Source organism: Psittacula echo (assembly GCF_963264785.1).
Source record: "Psittacula echo genome assembly, chromosome: 2".
In the NCBI taxonomy this organism is placed as follows: Eukaryota; Metazoa; Chordata; class Aves; order Psittaciformes; family Psittacidae; genus Psittacula; species Psittacula echo.
In genome coordinates, this window is record NC_137737.1 from 38,470,055 (window position 1) to 38,488,813 (window position 18,759).

Here is an 18,759-nt window from a genome sequence, read left to right on the forward strand (position 1 = left end):
TCCACATGCTGTTAAAACTATTTCAGTAATGAACCATGAGGAACACTGTTGTTTCCAGAGTCAACACATTAACAGTTGCCTTGCAAAAGAGTTTACTTTGCCCTGAGGCATGCAAGCTTCCATGAAGTTTTAACTGAGTTCTGGACCCAACGAAATATTACTCAGAAGAAAACTAACATAACATTACTAACCAAGTCTTCCCATGTCCATAGTGTCAGGTAACTCTATAACAGCGATAAATATTGCTCAGCTATGTAGAAATATTCAAGAGATACTCAGAGAAAAACATAAATATCACAATAATTCTGTTGGGAGTTTGGTCTCCATCAAATAAATTTCAACTGCAGAAAGCAAAGCAGCATATCATGAAGATTGTAGAGTTTTTAGAAAAGTTTCTTACTCAGATAGAAGAAGTTTCCTGGTAGAGAGTTTTCATTTAAATTGTTGTAGGTCAAGTCAAGAACCTCTAGAGCTGGTAAAGAGCCAAATCCCCTGGGCAAGGTGTTCAACCTGTTCATGCTGTAGGTAAAGAGGGAAAAGAGAACAGAACATGACATCAGTATTAACTTTACCTAGCAGGAATAATACAAGCAACAAGAGCTTAATTTCTAAAAAATACAATCTACACTAAGCTTCACTTTTATTTTGAAAAGGGCTTGATGCTAGAGGACACTGAGCAAGACTATTGCAATGTAGATTATTTTTTTAATCTCCTTTTCCCATAAATACGCCCAAAACTGAAGCACTCACAAGGGATCCTGTCTGCTAGGTCAATCAACAGCCACACCTCAAACACGAAGCACAAGGGAGAGAGGTGTCACAACACTATGCTCATCTTAAACAGTTTGCCACAGAGAAAGCTGGTCCTTGGTAGATGATTTATCTTCTGGCTGAACTACACATAACCTTTTTGCACATCATCTTGAACATACGCCATTCCACCATATAACACAGTTCTTCACCACAGTACCAAATACAAAGAGGAATGCCTCAACTGCACAGTATTTATGTTCACTACTAATTGCTGCTCAAGCCCCTTCCTAAGAATGGCAAATTTATATCACTAGATAATTACTGATGCCCATGGAGCATGAAATAAATGTCAGTTCTCCGACTGATGAGGCTTAGTCTAAATAGAGCTCTTTCAGCCAGTCTTAGAGGGTTTACAATAGCAGCTGGAAGAACACAGGGAAAGCTAGCAGAAGGAAAAGGTTTCTCTGATAACCTGAAGCAGACAAGCTACAGAAAACAGTAACTTCCCTCTGATTTCCAAGGACTCGAACAAGGTGATCCAGATAATCACTGGAGCTGCTGCCGTGACAAAGAAAGGCAAGGAGCTGGAGACTATAGTCATAGAACATAGTCTCTTTACTGTCTGTGTATGAACTAGAGCTCTGGCTGCTTACACAAACAGAAAAGAACTAGCAGCTTATTATTCATACCATCTCTGTTGCATGTACACCAAACATATAGCTTTCATGTATGGATCTTGCTTCAGCTTTCTATGTTCCACTTTCAAACCCAGGTGACAACTGGCATCTTCAGGAAGACCATGTACTGGGAGCTATTTTGAAGAACTGGATTTTAATCTTATGTGATGATTGGAAACAGTCATGGCCTTTCATGTATCTCTAAATGTATTCTGAATTTGACTCTCCTTCTGATGCAGAAGTGATAAATAGCAATAGCCAAAACTGGAGTCAAGAGAAGATGCAATGTGAATGCATGGAGCGTGATACAACACTAAACACTGAAAACACAAAGTATTGACAAAGTTAGGTATCCAAAAATAATAAAGAACTCTGATTTCTAAGGCCTTCCCTCCCCCATGTAATGTTTGTCAAACACTTCATAGAATAGAATCATAGAGTGGTTTGGGTTGGAAAGGACCTTCAGATCATCCAGTTCCAACACCCTGCCATGGACAGGGACACCTCACACTAAACCATATCACCCAAGACTCCACCCAACCTGGCCTTGAACACCACCAGCGATGGAGCATTTGCAACCAATTTGCTCCTACCAAAGCAGTTCTCCCCCGGTCAGAACAGCTCCACCAGCCTCCAGTAGACCTGGCCAACACTTGCTATTAGATAGTATCATATACTATCTATGTGATAGATAGTATGAAATACACCCATAGGACAGAAAATAAGCCCATCTTTTATAAAAGTTCTTCAGACACTGAATTAAACACAAGAGCAGCTGCACCTCCAGACTAAGCATGACAACTGCATGTGAGCAGAGAAGGAGTAGCACATAACATTTATTTTACAGCTCTCACATACTAACCTCACCTTTCCTCTCCCACTTTCGCATAAGCCAGCCCTATTAGAACAAGATCCTGTAGAGATCAGCCCTCTGTAGTTAAACTCTAGATGCAAACTTCTTCCTCCTTATCCTCTATAAGAAGTCCTATCAGGGATATTCACCTAGTATTACTGTTGTAGTAGTAGCTATTAAAATACAGAAAGACATTCTCCATTACTACTACTGCAGACTTGTCCCTGTTTATAAAACTGTTTTTATATCAAACAGGACTAAAGCAAGCAGCCCCTCTTCCACTAGCAAGAAGAATAAGTAGTCCTGACAGCCTTCCATTCTGTAAGCAAGAAAGGGGGAGAGAAAGAGTATTCTCCCTGTTGACAACTGGTGGCATGGTATCTATTCTTTGGCATGGAAAAAAGAACCAGTTGAAAGGCCTTGCTCAACACTACGTAGCCCTGCAGAAGTTCAAACACTGAGCTTGTACCACAGCAACCAGGCCACATCTGCCTTCCAAATTTTTAATTTTTCTTTTAATCTTTCAGTGTAGCAGTACACCTTCCCACTTTCCACCCCACCATTTGACCCTTCTGCACCAAACTCCTCCCCAGAATAATCTAAGCACTTATTCAAACTTCTCCTCTGCCCCAGAAGGCTGTTTTGATGCCCTGTGTGTCCGACGCACTGCAGATAACAAGAGGGTTTCTGGGCTGCCCCTGGCAAACTACTGGGACAGAAACAGTTTCTTCTTCACTGACTTCATCGACCTCTGAAGCAGAACCTATTTTGCAGAGCTAAGGCTGGGCTGTTAATCCTGTACCTTGAAGATTATGGGTAAGGAGAGTATTAAAAAAGAAGAGCATTTTGCGCTACAAGATCTTGGGCTACATGAAGGCGGCAGCTGTGGTTCCAGACCTAAATGTCTGCTGATCTTAACCAAGTGGACTTTTGCATTGTACTTTTTCCATTAATGAAGACCAGTATTTGAACTATGCTAATGCTTGTCACTGCTCTAATCCAGGGAAAGAGCCCAACTTCTTTCCTCCATATACTGCAACACATCTATATGCAATTCCAAACAAGTGGATTCAACCCTAAGATACATAGTATCCCAATCATGAAATAATATTTGCTCTGAAAAGCAATTCCAGGTTCAAGCAGATACTAAGACATGCTAGAGATCTAAAGTAACCAAATAAAGACCAAAGACAACAGATTATCATGAAAACATTTATTGGCATTCAACAGTTCAAGATGCAATTCAACTATCAGCACTTTACAACAGTATCTAAAGCAAGACAGAGAGAGCTTAGCCAAAATCCTTTGATATTTAAAGTAGTGAAAAATCCTCAGTTTAAGGTGTTCAGAAGTTTGGATTTATAAAATACAAACATTTTTTCTATGATAAGGCTGTACAGCTAGAGCTCACTCCTACCACTGCTTTCTCAAGTAGCTGCACTTTAATATGCCCAGTTAATAAAGAAAGTTCTGTGCTTCACATTTCTTAATTCAAGAAAACCTTCTGCAATTATAAAGTATCACCAGCTCCACTGAAGCAGCAACAACAGAATTAAAAGAAAGTTGCTAGTGAAGTAAAATTCAATAATTGTTAAATTTTACTTCAGTAGCAGATGAATGTGAGTTGCTGTAGCCCTTAACTCCGGTACACTGGTAACCATTTCAGTGCTTGATCCCATAAGCACCCAATTATCCAGGACACTAGATAAACACCCTGAAGCCATAATTGCCAAGTTATCCTCACAAACACTTCCAACAAGAACTTTTAATAGCAAAAAGTAAGAAGTTCCAGGTTCAGTGGTGACATGTACCTCTATCACAGCAAATTTTTGCATTACAATACGCACCCAAGATTAAGGTGTTTGAGCTTCTGAAGGCTGCTAATCTGTGTAGGCAGCTCCTCAATCTGGTTGTTGAAAAAGTTGAGGACTTCTATGTTTCTCAGGTCTGCAATGTTTGCTGGCACAGCTGTGGGAAAGATTTCACAGTGAGACACCGCAATTAGACCAAGCTACCTAGACAGATTGTAGACACCACTAGCGCCTACCCTTTGCTCTGCATGTACAGTGGCTGACAGTAGAAACAGCATCTAATAGCTACTGCAATAAAAGCACAATTTGTATCAAAAAAGTCGCTTGTCTGGAATCCATTCTCATTGCTGCGAGCAGTCACTTTGTGCTCTTCAGAAAACTACTGCCAGTATTGTAAGGTATCTTGACTAACACAGACCATTGCAGTGAGAAGCAAGGACAATTCGTAAATGCCCTCATAAACTAATAAAGAGAAGCAGGCTGTCCTCCAAGTTCATATAGTACACACAGGTCTCAAAAGAGCAGAGCCCTAAGAGTTTTGGGTCATTTCATTAAGCTGAAAAAATCCCAAATTATGTAATTACACCAAGACAACAGTTTTATTAAAGGTCCTTAACAGCAAACGTGAAATAGAAGTTTTTAGCAACGGCCCATTCTACTTACTGCTTAAATCATCTAGTATCTGAGTTCTTGTCCATTTAAGATACAGCAAAATTAAGTTCAGCCCTAAAAGATGAATTATTTAGCCAAGCCCAATTTCAGCTACCTCCCATGAGTGAATAGCTAACTGATCGATACACATACATGGCTACATTGGATTTCCAACAAATCAAGATCTGGTTATTATCTAGAAACATAAAAATAAGGCAGAAGACAATATGAATATGCCTGTGCAAATAAGGTTAAAAAACTATGCAGATCTGCATCTTCTCCCCCTTAAAACTTAGTGAGATTTAAGCAGACAGATGAGGTTTACATAAAAGGAGGCTGGCAAATCACTTGCACTGAAGCTTGCACCTGTGTTCAATATTCACCTTGGCTCAGTCTCAACTTTGACTGCACTGGGAATCCATAGACTGCACATCTAAATAATTAGAAGATTTTATGAGGCCATGATTTTCTTTTATTCGTTGGCATGAGGCAATCTCAGTCTTAAAATGGAGTCAATGTTTACAAAGCAGAACATTATAGTATGTCACATTTACTAGATTATAAGTCTAATTACACTGTGAATAGTAACGGAACCCCTAACAAACACTCTAATTACACTACATAAATATTACTGTTAAGGGTCATATTCATTGCAGGAGATTTTTAGCAGATTTTTTTTATAAAGTCATTAAGGCAAATCTGAACATTTAAAAGCCCTCCCTTTGTGGCATTTTCCAACTGGTCCACGTGTATCTGTCATTTAACGATAGCAAGAATTATGTGCCTTCAGAAAGTAACAGGTAACATACTATTATTGTTGTTCTAAATTATTCCCTAACAGAAGTTAACTGAGGATTTTAATTGACATAATTCAGCTGTTTCCAGCCTCAATATTTCACTAGAGCAGTAACTGCCCTTATTATTTTCTTTTCAGAAATCAGACTTTATAATTTGACTTTGATGAGATGCAATGGACTGACAAACCGCATCTCTGCTCTTCTCAGACAGATACTATGTTTATGCAAGACTAGGAATCAGAAGTACTAACAAATAGAGGGTTTAGTTTAGTCAAAGCCTAAACAATACAGACGAACACCAAATACAATTCTCCTGAAGTTACACTGTTGATACAACTAATAAAAATCTGGTATGAAGGTTTTGGCCTTTTTGACAGTGTAAGAGATTACGCTCGCCTAAAAAAAACCAAAAAAACCCCAAACAAACAGCGTAACTTAACAGCACAAGTTACGCTAAATGTAATGCAGAGCTCTGTTGTGGGAAGTCTGAACAACAGCCTGAAATCCAGGAGGCCAGACTTACCAAACCTACAGTCAGTTTGGCTGTCTGTGCATCAATTCTGTATCTCCAATTGAGCACCACCGCAAGATGTTAAATTAAGAAGCTGTTATCCAAGGTGCTGAAATTACTCAAAGACAACTAAAAGTACATCTTACACCAAGAACAACACTTTTACTATAAAGACAAGAAGCCTCTGAAGTTTTTTTCATCTTGCTGTGAGGCTGGACTACAGAAACTGCCAGACCACAGAGACAGTTTGCTAGTGCTACCCTCATGCGAGGAAAGCCAACAATACCTTATGTGCATTTTGGCTGAATCAGTGTTAGTTAATGGGCACCTTAAATTTAGTCAGTCCTATTCACAGTGGATTTTGTTACCTAACAAACTCTTGTATCACGGAGTAACAGCAGAGCTGTTCTGCATCTGTGAACAGACCGCAAGATAGGGACAAGTCCCCTGCAAGCAGCCTGACAGAGACATCAAAGCAAAAAGCTGAATCCAGTTACTGAGCTACCTTGAATTAATGACACTGATATAGCGGATGTGCCCTTTCAAATACCTGTCCAACAAGCTTGTTTCCTCCTTTAAGAATAAATGAATTCTTAACCTTTTATCTCACTTCTACTTAAGCTAGGAGGCTGTGGAGAGAAGAAGAATCATTTCAAAGAAGATGAACACAAGAAGATTACACTTGCACTGAAGATCTCAGCATCAAAGAGAATCCTGGTTTCAGTGGGTTACTACACAGCTGAAAAATCTGCAGTTCTATCTGTTCCTCCCACTTGCAGACACAGGCAAAAACTAAGCTTCCACTGGCTAATTCAGCAGAGGTTTTTAATTTTGTTTTCTTTTGTCAGGGCAGTTGTAAGTGTCCTTAGTGAACAACAGGAGCTGTGTCCTTGAACACTGTCCACTAAGTTTCTGATATAGCTGTATAATTCTCATAAAAGGTATTTCATGTGAATCACACTTAAGATTCCTAATTCACATATAACATAATTATCATTATGTTCTTCAAGCCATACTAAAAGCTGCACAGGTTTTAGATGAGAAAAAAGGCCAAAAATTTAGCAAAGAATTTGGATGAAATACTTTGTGTCTCACTCTGCTAAATCAAAATAAAAAGCCTGTCCTGGTTTAGCAGTAGCAGTCATTTTTTCTACTGGTGCAGTGCTGTGTTTTGACTTTCGACCTGGGAATAATACTGATAAAGCCGATGTTTTCAGTTGTGGGTCAGAATGTCTACCCTGACCAAGGACTTTGTGAGTCTCATGTTCTGCCAGGGAGGAGGAGAAGCCAGGAGGAAGCAGGGACACCTGACCCAAACTAGCAAAAGAGGTATTCCATACCATAGCATGTCATGCCCAGGATGTAGAACTGAGAGTGCCCGGAAGGGCTGGATCATGGCAGGGTGGGGGTGAGGTACCGGTTGGTGAGCGGTTGTATTCTCTTGCTTGTTATTTCCTTTATCATTATTACTATTAGTGGCAGCAGTAGTGATTTGTGTTATACCTTAGTTATTAAACTGTTCTTATCTCAACCCGTGGGAGCTGCATTCTTTTGATTCTCCTCCCCGTCCCTCCAGGAGCGGAGGGAAGAAAGGTGGGGGGGGGGGGGGGGAGTGGACTTCGTGGTTCTGATTTATGGCCTGGGCTTAAACCACGACAAAGCCCCAATCCATAATTGTGGTTTTTGGTTTGGATGGAGGGTCTGGAGATATTTTGTGAGAAGGAAAAAACAGATGAGCAGGTCAAGACGAGGCTTGTGGACAGGGAGGGGACTTTTTCCTGTAATAGCTTATCTTCTGGTTCAATAATTCAGATTCATCTGTAATACAAACAATTCTCTCTTAGATTCAAAAGAAAAACAGAAGACTGAAATTAACTTCTGTACTGGTCTTACAGCTGTAATGGACAGGCTCAGTACCTTCAGGTCTAAAGACGGGCAGTGGTCAAACAAGATTAATCATAGAATCATAGAATAGTTAGGGTTGGAAAGAACCTTGAGATCATCTAGTTCCAACCCCCCTGCCATGGGCAGGGACACCCCACACTAAACCATGTCACCCAAGGCCTCATCCAACCTGGCCTTGAACACCACCAAGGATGGAGCATTCACAACCTCCCTGGGCAACCCATTCCAGTGCCTCACCACCCTCTCAGTAAAGAATTTCTTCCTTATATCCAATCAGGCATATAATGTTCTTTGTTCTGAACTTTACACAGCTAAGTGCATCCGGACTACCATTCCACTGTTATGTTGCAAAATTCTTCCCAGCTATACAGCAGACTGCCAAATATCACGAAATTCATGTTCTGGCAATACTGAATTCCACTCAAGTCACCTTCTCATGATGAGCTAAGACAGTGAACTGTCAGCATCTCAGTTCCATTCACCCACATATTTACAGTACGATCCACAGTGTCTTAACAACTCTTCTAAGACCATCTGCTGCCCAGTGTCATTAACAACGAAACTCCCCCTCAGCAAATGCTAGTAAATTTGGCAGCCCAATGGCTTTGCATTCTCCTGTGAAGCTCCAGTCACATTGTGAAGCCCCATTCATGTTCAGCCTCACTTCACAAGACCAGGAACAGCTTCCTTTCCCTTGTTCAATACTGGAAATTGCATACAGTGATTCACTATGAAATCGAGGTGAAGTCTATAGCTGTCAAGAGCTTGGTTGAGAAGGAAAGAGAGGATCTACAGGCTGCACACCAAGGAGTAAGAGGACTTTGCTCATGCTGCTGAAAATAAGTATTGGCAACTTGTTATAATTCAAAGCATTTAAAAAAAAAAAAAAAAAAAGAGCCATGAAGTCAGTGGCAATTCTTTAGGCACTAAAATATATTCTCATCAGAGCAGCCTTTCACTCAAGGTACATTTTATTGCTACATAAGCAACAGCTGTTCAAAAGTTCTGATATGATTTCCAAAACATACAGAAGGATTAAATGCTACTATTAAGTGCCTATATAACACCAGTATCCTGGACTGGACCTTAGCTCTCCACATCAAGAACCAGAAGCCAATACAAGATCACAGGTCTCTACTAGAGGTCTGATGTTGCCCTCTGTTGGGGAACAGATACTGGGTTAGACTGTCCTTTTATCCAAGGCAGCTATCATGCAAAGCAACACCCTAAGAACATTAGAACCAGTTAAAGCAGCTTTGAGTTAAATATCCCAGATGTAACCCTTTTTCACAAAGCAGGAAGTCAAACGGCTCTCATTCCACTGACACCTAGATCCAGCTTCTTTTGTACACTCAACCTCTGATAATGGAGGAAGAACACAGAAAACAGAAAAGAAAAAGAGGTGCATAGTTTTTCCCCTCTGCTTCCACTCTGACACTCTTTAGTCATTTCCCTAGGTTTCAAAACAATTCCTCTTGTAGTGGCAGGGCCCTTCATACAGCTAAAAACGCACAGGCTTCAGAAAGTCTCTATTTCTGCAAATGATCTTCAGGATTATTTCTTCTAAAGCTCCTGTGAAGCACTAGAAACACAACAGAAATTCTCACAACTTTAAACACACTTGGGTGTTTGCAAGATTAAGTCTCCATTTGCTATTCAGATAAAAGATAAAATCTAGTCTGTGTTTTTGTAGTTAGTAGGGACAAATATTAAATTAAACATTTCTGAAGACACTTAAGAGACGCACACCAAAATTTCCTTTACAATTTAAAACTAAAATACATAGAACATTTCAGACAAGGAAGTTCAGAGGAAAAATCTGACAAGAGTCAACAAATCTGGACAAGTGAAATGATCCAGTAAAAATGTCTCCATGAGAGGAACACCTGTTACGTAAACAGAGTTAAACTTTTCAGTTCATTTATACCTTAACACTGAATGTTAAAATATTGTCTCACTGCTGCTTCAAAATCCTGTCTGTAATACCTGCCTATTCATAAAACTGTGCATGACTAAGCTTACAATCTCCTCAGTAAGTATGATTCAAAGACTACAGAAAACCTCCCATTGAATTCAATGGGTTTGAATCAAGACATCCAGTGAAATAAGAATTTTAATTATCTAAAATATGATTCATTTCTTTGGCATTCACATCTTCAGAAATTTTAAGCTGTAGAATCTTTGTTTTTTCGTGCTTCTTCAGCTAGTGAAGTTATTTTGCGGTACCAGTAACATGATATTCAGTAGTACTCCAAACCCTAACAGATTCTCATAGAGTATTTATCCAGAAGAACTATTAAAATAGCACAACTTGTTCAGAGAACAGATTTGTAAGATTACAGCAGTTTTTAATTAAACCGCTCCACTTAAAAGCTAGTCAAGAGTCATACAGAGTAAAAAGGACTCCATACTGACTTTTGAGAGTGGTATCAGTCCATTGTAGATCCCAGGTAAGTTTTTCTCGCCAAGAGCGAAAACCTACTTCTTAAACCTAAAGTAAAACCTGTGGGCTATATGATATAGTAAACCCAGTTTTGTAGATTTGCTAATCCAGTTAGTGTCAACAGGAACTTCTCATGAGTAAGGATCCCTTCGAGTAAAGGTCACAAAAACATGAAATGTTACTCACATTTCATGTGGGAGGAAGAATTTAGAATACTAAATATATAATGCATTCTGTGCAGCCAATATAACTGTACTTATAGAGCTGGAGTAATGTGTAGATTAATTTGACAAGAGTTCTGTTATACTGAGAGAGAAGCAATCAGCTCCATCAAAATGAAAGAGGAATTAGCAGAGGGAGAACACAACAGTTTTCATTTTAAATATTTATGGCATGCTGATATCATACTTGGCAGTGAACTGGAGAAAATCCTGGTCCCAACTGAAGCATACAGTACTTAATTTGCACATTATGTAGTTTAAGTTTACCCTTTTGCCCTCCCTCCACCTCCTTCCGAAGATGGAAAACACTCCATCTTCTTCCATCACCCTGCTCATACTGAAAACATTAAAACCAAACTTGCACCTTAATCTTCAGCTCTTTCCAGAAACCAGCAGAGTTCTTTTTTTTGCAATTATCCACAGAAGAACTGTAGTTATGAAAATGTTCTTCTGAACATGTTTAAATTATATTATAGCTCACTGATGTGCTACTGTGCTACAAGGCAATTTGTCATCAGTTTTAATTTAGAAGCCACAGTATAAGAAGTGCTAGTGAGCACGAGAAAGACTAAGAAGAGACTGGGAATCAAGTGACATCTAGTGAAAACAAAGGACAAATCTGTTCTTCTCTGAGAAGAAAGCTCAAGATACACTTCAGAGTTTGGAAAGAAATACCAGAAACCAGGGACTGAGGTTAGGATGGGATTACTAAATTGAAAATAAATCACCTAACAGCAAAGAACTAACCCCACACCAAAACAGCTCACAAAAATCTGATGTCTGTTAGCCTTTTTACAGCAGAAAGGAACTGTGCTGTTCAAGTGAAGATGGGTATAACAATGTGGCAATAAATATGCCTCTTCGTTTCTACAAATAATTTTGAAGAAAACAAGAGTATTAGACAAGATTTTTGAAGTAGTCTGACATGTAAGTACCCTAGCAGACCACAGCAGCTTCAGCTTCAATAATTGTTTTCAGGAGTGCACAGTTCAGCCAAAATGTTTTGCTATTTTACTTTTACATTAGGAGAAAAAAAACTCCCATGTGGTATGCCATGCAAAAGGTTGAAGAACACAGGCTATGTTCCCTTGTTACAGGTCAGATCGTCCGTATCTGCTGACCTTTCAATAGCAGGGAATGATTAAGAAAAATAACTTCTGCAGGACTGAAGAACTTCAGCTGATAGCATTATATCACGCTTCCACCAACTGCAATTGCAAATGATCTCACTAAATCTCAGTGAGTCTCCTGCAGGTGTTTAAGTTGTTTAAGCATCTTTTCAGAGTTTCACACTACTGCACAGTAGCCAGTTTTAGTTAAACTGGCTGAAGTTCAGCATGTTCACCTTCCCCTCCCTCAATATGCTCTTTACTTCAGTCTATTTAGTATGTTTTCTGAAGTGTACAAGAGGAACTAACCAAGGAAGCCCTGAACATAAGGTCTTGAACAGGTACTACAGGTTACCTCTCACAAGTCAAGGTCACTTCAGCCTCTTACTCAAGAATATCAATCTACTCACACACTTAGCAGTGCTTGTTTACAAAATCCTGCTTTCAGTGTATCTAACAAATAGTCCATAACTTCAGTTCATTGTCTTGAACAGTATTAGTAGCTTACCCTTTTTATACCACTGAAATGTTTTTAAGAACTCTTAGGACTAGTTTTTCACTGTGACTTGGATCAACTGACTCTTCCCCCCATTCAGCATCACAGACTGTCATGCTGACACTGTTCATCAAAGACACCAGCTTGTCCTCTAAACACACACACAGGAAGAGCTTGAAGTAAAAAAAAAAAAACCTCATTCTCATCCCCAGGGTTCTTGTTCCAGCCCTCAGAGCTGGGAATGAATTAAACTCCCTCCTAGTTTGGGCTTCCTATACCCAGTACAGCACAATACAGAGTCCTCCCTGTGCTTCTACATTAGCTGATCCCAGGCTTCATTCATTTCATTTCCAGCTACAGCAATATTCCTTCTAGACAAGAGAAATCACATTACCACAAGTTTCCCATCCTTAGGTAAAGATCATGAAACTTTTCACCCTAAGGGTTATTTCACACTACAGTGTTTCTGACACAGGGCACCAATGGAAAGAGTTAAGTGGCCAGATGGTGAGTGGTTGGAAGGGAAATGATGTGTCCTCATCCACTTCAAACCAACACACCTGATGACTAGAAGAACAAAAGAATGCATAGAAAATAGAGTACAAAACCAAGCATACAAAACTAAGTCAATTTTCCCATAAATCTAGACCAAATCTACCTTCTCACCTCCATCCTTCAATACTGGCAACAACAACAACAACAAAAAAAAAAATCTACTCTGCTTGTTAGCGAGTAAATTCATTAACATGATACAAAATTAAAGCTTTTAAACGACACAAGTTCACTTGTGCAACATTCACTAACTTTGAAAATGCCACTTCAAAATAGTCTATAGCTGGAAAGAGGATTTCTAACAATTTTACATTACAACCTATACATATAGATGGGGAAATACAATTTGAATCGGTCTTCCACAAAAATATTACAGCTATTTTAAGTCACTGGGAGATAAATGAAGACACAAGAAATTTGCACTAAAACATGTGACAAAACATTGAGACTTACAAAAAGGTTTTAATAAGATCTTAAGGTCTTTCCCAACCCCAACTATTCTATGATCCTATGATTCTAAAACAGCTTCTGAAGAATTGTATTAAAGCGATTTGTGCCTAGTGCTGCATTTAGTACATATGCTTACTTATGATACAAAACTCACTTTGCTGCCATACAGCAAACTTTGACAATTTAATTTATGCATAAATTCGGGTAGTTCCAGCATGCACTCCTTACACCATTACAGCACAAACCTCTTAATAAATTATTCTGCTTCATTCTCCTAGAGCTTCTTAAAGCCAGAATTCATATTGTTTAATGTTAAAATGCTCTACCATCTGTACTTTCTATGAACCAAAGGTCTGGGGTTTTTGTTGTTGGCTTGTTTTTTTTTTTCCAGGGAGAAAAGGAAAAAGCTAACAAGGTATTTAAACATTTGTGCAGAACTTGGATGTCACAGATTTACTAAGGTGTATGCATAGGGATCTCTTCCCTCCTTTTCATGCTGCCTTGTGCACTGCATTCATAAAGATATTTCCCTTTAGAGATCCCTGCACCAGAAATACGAATTAAAACCAAATCAGAACACGTAACAAAATTGAAAGGCTTACAGTTAATTCAAAGCCCCACTCCCAAGGACAGTTGAGAGGCCACTGTCAGGCATGACATAACCCTAGCCTCACCATGTTGGTAGCTTACTTGCACCATTTGGGGGTCTATCATGTCAGTACAACAGCGTGGAATGACGTACCAGAAGGAAGCACAGGCAGAAGCAAAGTAGAGGAGAATAAAAGAAGCAAAAAAGAGTAAAGAGTACACAGGCATCCAGTTCCCTCCAGAAGTCAGCAAGTTTGCTATATAAATAACTAGGCAAAATGCAAAGTGTCAGACAATACCAGTGGGAGCCACCATAACATATTTCAGCAGTCTGGAGAAGACAAAGCAGCTAGACTGGGAAGGAATTCAGGACAGACACATGCAGTGTGGCTACCGATCTTTGGACTACCTCCAACACATCTAGGTACACACTATGCAGACAGAAAGGTGACTTAAAAAGAACATGCCCTCATATAAAAATGACACCAAGAGATTTTAGCAGCATTTACTGTTGATCAAGGACACAATCAGGAGGGTTAACAGCAATGAAGGGACAAGCTTCTGTGCTGGTCACATGGAGAGCATGACAATTTCGAAGGAAATGGTAGAGCAAAGAAGCAGTAAGCTGTGTGAGCAGCAAAAAGGGAGAAAAGTTTTGAACTGCTCTGCTGGAAAAAGGCAAATGCACAAGAATAATAAAGGGTGACCATATGGCTGTCAAAGAACATGATCAATGAGAGACAGCTATTCTGACAGGATAAGAAAGTGAACTCAAACTAAATCAGGCATGGAAATGGGAAGCAGCAGCAAGAAACTTAAGGCTCATCTCACAGAAAGGAAAGGACTAAATAGGTAAAGGCTTACACTTGAGAATCAAGGAAGCAGCCGTGAAGAGAGCAGAGGACAGTATAGGACAGAAGCTTAGAGGAAAGGAAGAAGAAGACAGCAAACACAAGATCAGGTAACACAGGGGAGGCTTAACAAAAAAAAAAAAAAAAAAAAAAAAAAGCTGTTCCTAGTCTCTCATCATTCAGACATTTGATAATATTGGGCAAGGAATCAAAGCATGAGAGCAGAATGATAGAAAAATCATCAGCACTGAGCTATGAATAGCAGACAACTTTTGAGAACATTTAAAGGTAGGGCAAGAATATTGTGAAGCTGGCGACCACAGAATCACCTGAGGTTAAGGAGACGGAAGAGAATAGCAAAAACGAGGCTACTGTCCACCACCACCTCCCAGGAAGGCTGAATTGCTTGCTACCAGGAGCACAGGCATCTTCCCAGGAAAGAAATTGCGAAAGCTATTTAAACAGTGACCTCTAATGGACAGATCACATAATACCGGTATTTCCACCAGCAACAGAAACACTCCAGGTATGACCAGGTAATGACACAAAAGCTAGAATCTCCAAATAGATTCCCCAGATCTTTACAACACCAACTAATCATCTCAGGCAAGTAAGTCAAATAACTGTTACAAGGAGCTACAAGTCATCAAACACTGACAGCTTATCCCCAAAAATAAGTGAAAATAAAACACATCAAGTTGTCCACGTTTCTGATGACCAGCACTTGTACCTGCTGTCAATGCTGAAGTAACTTTTGACATCCCAGCCTGCTTTCCAGTCACATCGTCCCCTCTGTGCACTCCCAGGTTGAATTACAGCTCACCTGAGTTTCTGAATGCTCCTCAAGCACGCTTCCTATTCATTATTTTAATTATCAAACAGGGATTTTAATTACCAAACATCATCAGCATACCCAGTAAGGATATTAGTAAGGACTATACTAGGGCGTGAAATTTCCACAGATTTGAGGAACATTTTTCATTACTTCCATTTATTCTGATGTTAGACAATGGGTCCAAAAGACACCTCGGTTAGGATCAGACAATCTATGCAGGCCAGAAGCATAAGCATGACTGTTTTAAGTTTGCTTCTCACCTGTATACTGGATAAAACACTTTAAGACACTAAATGATGGAACAAAAAGCTCCCAATACAACATATGGGGACAATGGCCCACGCATCAACATTAAGTTAAGAAAAAACCCAAATACACACTTCCTCCCTCTGCTTCAACTGGATTGTCACAAGAGACCCCAACGTGGAATCCTCTCAGGTTTGTCATTTACACAGCAAGTGGCTCAAAAGACTGCAGGATTACACCTATTCAGCTTCACCTAGAGTTTAGCTTCTGATTTTGCAGCGAAAGTTCTCACTGACCAGCTAAAGATAAACTAAGCTGTTTCAGAAGTTACTTAGAGCAGAAGCAGCCAGTTTAAGACTCCTCCATTAGCACAGCACCAGAGAGCTGAAAAAAATCCAGACCCATGTTCTCCAGAAAAATCAATGCAGACTTGAGCATTTCTGATAAGGAATGATTTAAACATGTAAAAGCACAAGCACCAGCAGTATGAATAGCATACTAAAAATCTTAACAACAGCCACGCCACAAAAATATTCGAAGTATGATGGAGTTAATAGTGTGGTCCTTATACTCACTTATGTAACTTTACTTACCTTTACTAAAAATGAACTATGGTTACATGAAAATATGCATATCCAGTTTTACGTGTATTTATTCTTCCAGATCCACATATTTACTCTAAACAGCAGGGGGGAACAAAGCAAGCAGAACACTCATTTAAATGGCAGAAAACTAGCAGAAGATGCTAATATGACCTTAGTGTAGCATGTCAAGTGTCACTGCCACCAGCTTCTTAGCCATTTTTAGAACAATCTGCTAAGACAACTAATTACATAGCTTAAAAGATTAGGTCAACAGTGTCAAATACGAGAATATGAACTTGAAATTTAGCCTTTTAAAAATGTGTGCTGTCTATTGAAATGTCTACATCAATTTGTGAAAGAATAGTAAGATTCAGACTTGATGAGTTACTTCTCAGGAGAAGCAGTTGTTTTACCTTCCCATAAAAGAAACCCAAACATAGCAATTAGAAGGGCTGACAGAATCCTGCGGCTAAGAGAACAGATACACTTGCAGCCTGCTGATCCAAGGACTACTTTAGAAGAAAGCAGGAATTAAAAGTTAGGATTTAATGTAACACAACTTTACAGTAATGGCAATCCTTAAACTGGTATTTTGAAAACTAAAACTGCTTTAAACAAATGGTGTACTCTAGATTTTTTTTTAATAAAGACAACCTGAACACATTCTTCTTGGACACTTCTTACGACCATATCTTCATCCTCCCCAGTCAGGTCTACAGCTAAGACTCATAGCTAGGACACAGGTTAGTTACTTAGCTTTTAATTCTGGTGCTCATGCTGAAGCATGTCACCCTCCCCAGGCTCAGTTCTCAGACAGCTAAGTTCACCATAATTCAAGTCTTGCAGGAGTTTCAGCTTCTCTTCTCTTCCTCAAAGCAAGGTAGATGCCTGCTATTTCCCCAGCTAGTTGTGTGTTCAGCTGAACTCTCCTTTTAGCTACATATAAGACTTGTAAGATGTCACGCAGAAGAGATGCTTAAGTCCTTGTAAGTCTGTTAGTTTTCAAAAGTAGTAGAATTTTTATAAATCCAAGAGAAAAAACAGTCAAGTAGACCAAGAGTATTGCTTACAACTTGTTTCATGCTTGTGCTAACTAAGCAGCCATTCAGACAGAAGGTATCAGAGCAAGTGACTAGCATCAGCGAAGTTCTGCCTTGCAGCACCAGGTACCCATCTGTGGATGGGTTGTCTGATGACAGGCATTAGATGGAGGTGAGCAGAACAAGCTGCTACCTCAAGGTACCTGCAACCCTTCAGAAGCTGCAAAGAAAGCTAAAGTGGCTGGATACAACTAACTGCCTAGCTTTTAAGCAGCTCAAGTTCAGAGAAAGGTCCCTCCCTGCACTGACCTGAGGGAACACAAAAGCCACCAGCTCGGTGGCCCCATAGCCTAACTCCACCAGGGGCTGATAACAGATGTCAGGCAGCAATATGCCCAAAGCAAGTTTAACATAATGCTCTCCCAAAACATCCTCTCAGCTTCCAGCTATTTATAACTTCACTATCTTCTAAACCAGGGGTAGAGCTGCTTGCGTGTTTGATAGCAATGTTTACAATTTTCCCTGCCTGGATTTGCCCATGAATTCGCTCAGTGATCATTTACACATTAGATGCCTGGAAATTGCTGGTCAAATTTATAAATAGATTAAGACTTATTTGAAAACTTCAACAGGGATAAAAACAGAATAGCAAGATGCCAGTCTATAGGACACTATATAATCAGAAGCAGGGCCTAGGATAACTAATGCATACTTCTCACAGCCACTCACATAATACCCATATTTTTATTCACTTACTACTGCTACTACAAAACCTTTAAGCTATTCATTAATACCCAATAAACTGCATCCAGATAAGTGTTTATGTGCTAGAATCTAAAAATATTCTTTTTTCCCCCCTCATGCTTAATCCTATGCAAATGCTCAGAACCTTAAGTGAGATTTTCACATTAATACATATGGTTTAAATTACACATACTATCTTTACTGCTTCTGTGGCAAGTAGAGTTCAGTAGGTTGGATTTTACTGTTTGGTTTGTTTGGGGGTTTGTTGAGCTTTTTAAACCCATCTCAATTTGTAAAGATTTGTGCTCTCATGACATGTTATTCATCAGCACCACACTTAAGGGCTTCTTTACTATGAGAAGCAGGATCCAAGGTAATAACCGAAGGTGGTGTGCACAGCACAAGCAAGACAACTTACACTCAGAAGATTTTGTTTTGACAGAAGTAGACCACTTGACTTTCATATCTGAAGCTCGCATTCAGTTGGTCTTGCTCACGTGCTTGGTTACAGATGTAATGTAGTTGAGTTGTAGTTTATTTTCACCTGCTCCAGTCAAATTAACCATCCATCTACTAAAATGCAAACTGTATAATTTCTGATACAGTTAAAGACTTTGGGCTGAACTGGCAACAAAACTGAGG

General features: G+C 39.5%; 1 protein-coding gene across 2 annotated transcripts in view; it reads right to left on the reverse strand.

The window, feature by feature from the left end:
• Nucleotides 1-18,759, reverse strand: part of RSU1 (Ras suppressor protein 1) — a 108,984-nt gene that overhangs the window by 80,753 nt on the left and 9,472 nt on the right. Inside the window, exons 4-5 of one of the 2 annotated variants that reach the window (XM_080639675.1) lie at nucleotides 4,131-4,251; nucleotides 401-519 (exon numbers count right to left, since the gene is read on the reverse strand). In XM_080639675.1, the coding sequence (XP_080495801.1) occupies nucleotides 401-519; nucleotides 4,131-4,251 (240 nt within the window). The remainder of the gene's footprint in view (nucleotides 1-400; nucleotides 520-4,130; nucleotides 4,252-18,759) is intronic. The other variant, XM_080639676.1, reaches the window with a different exon arrangement.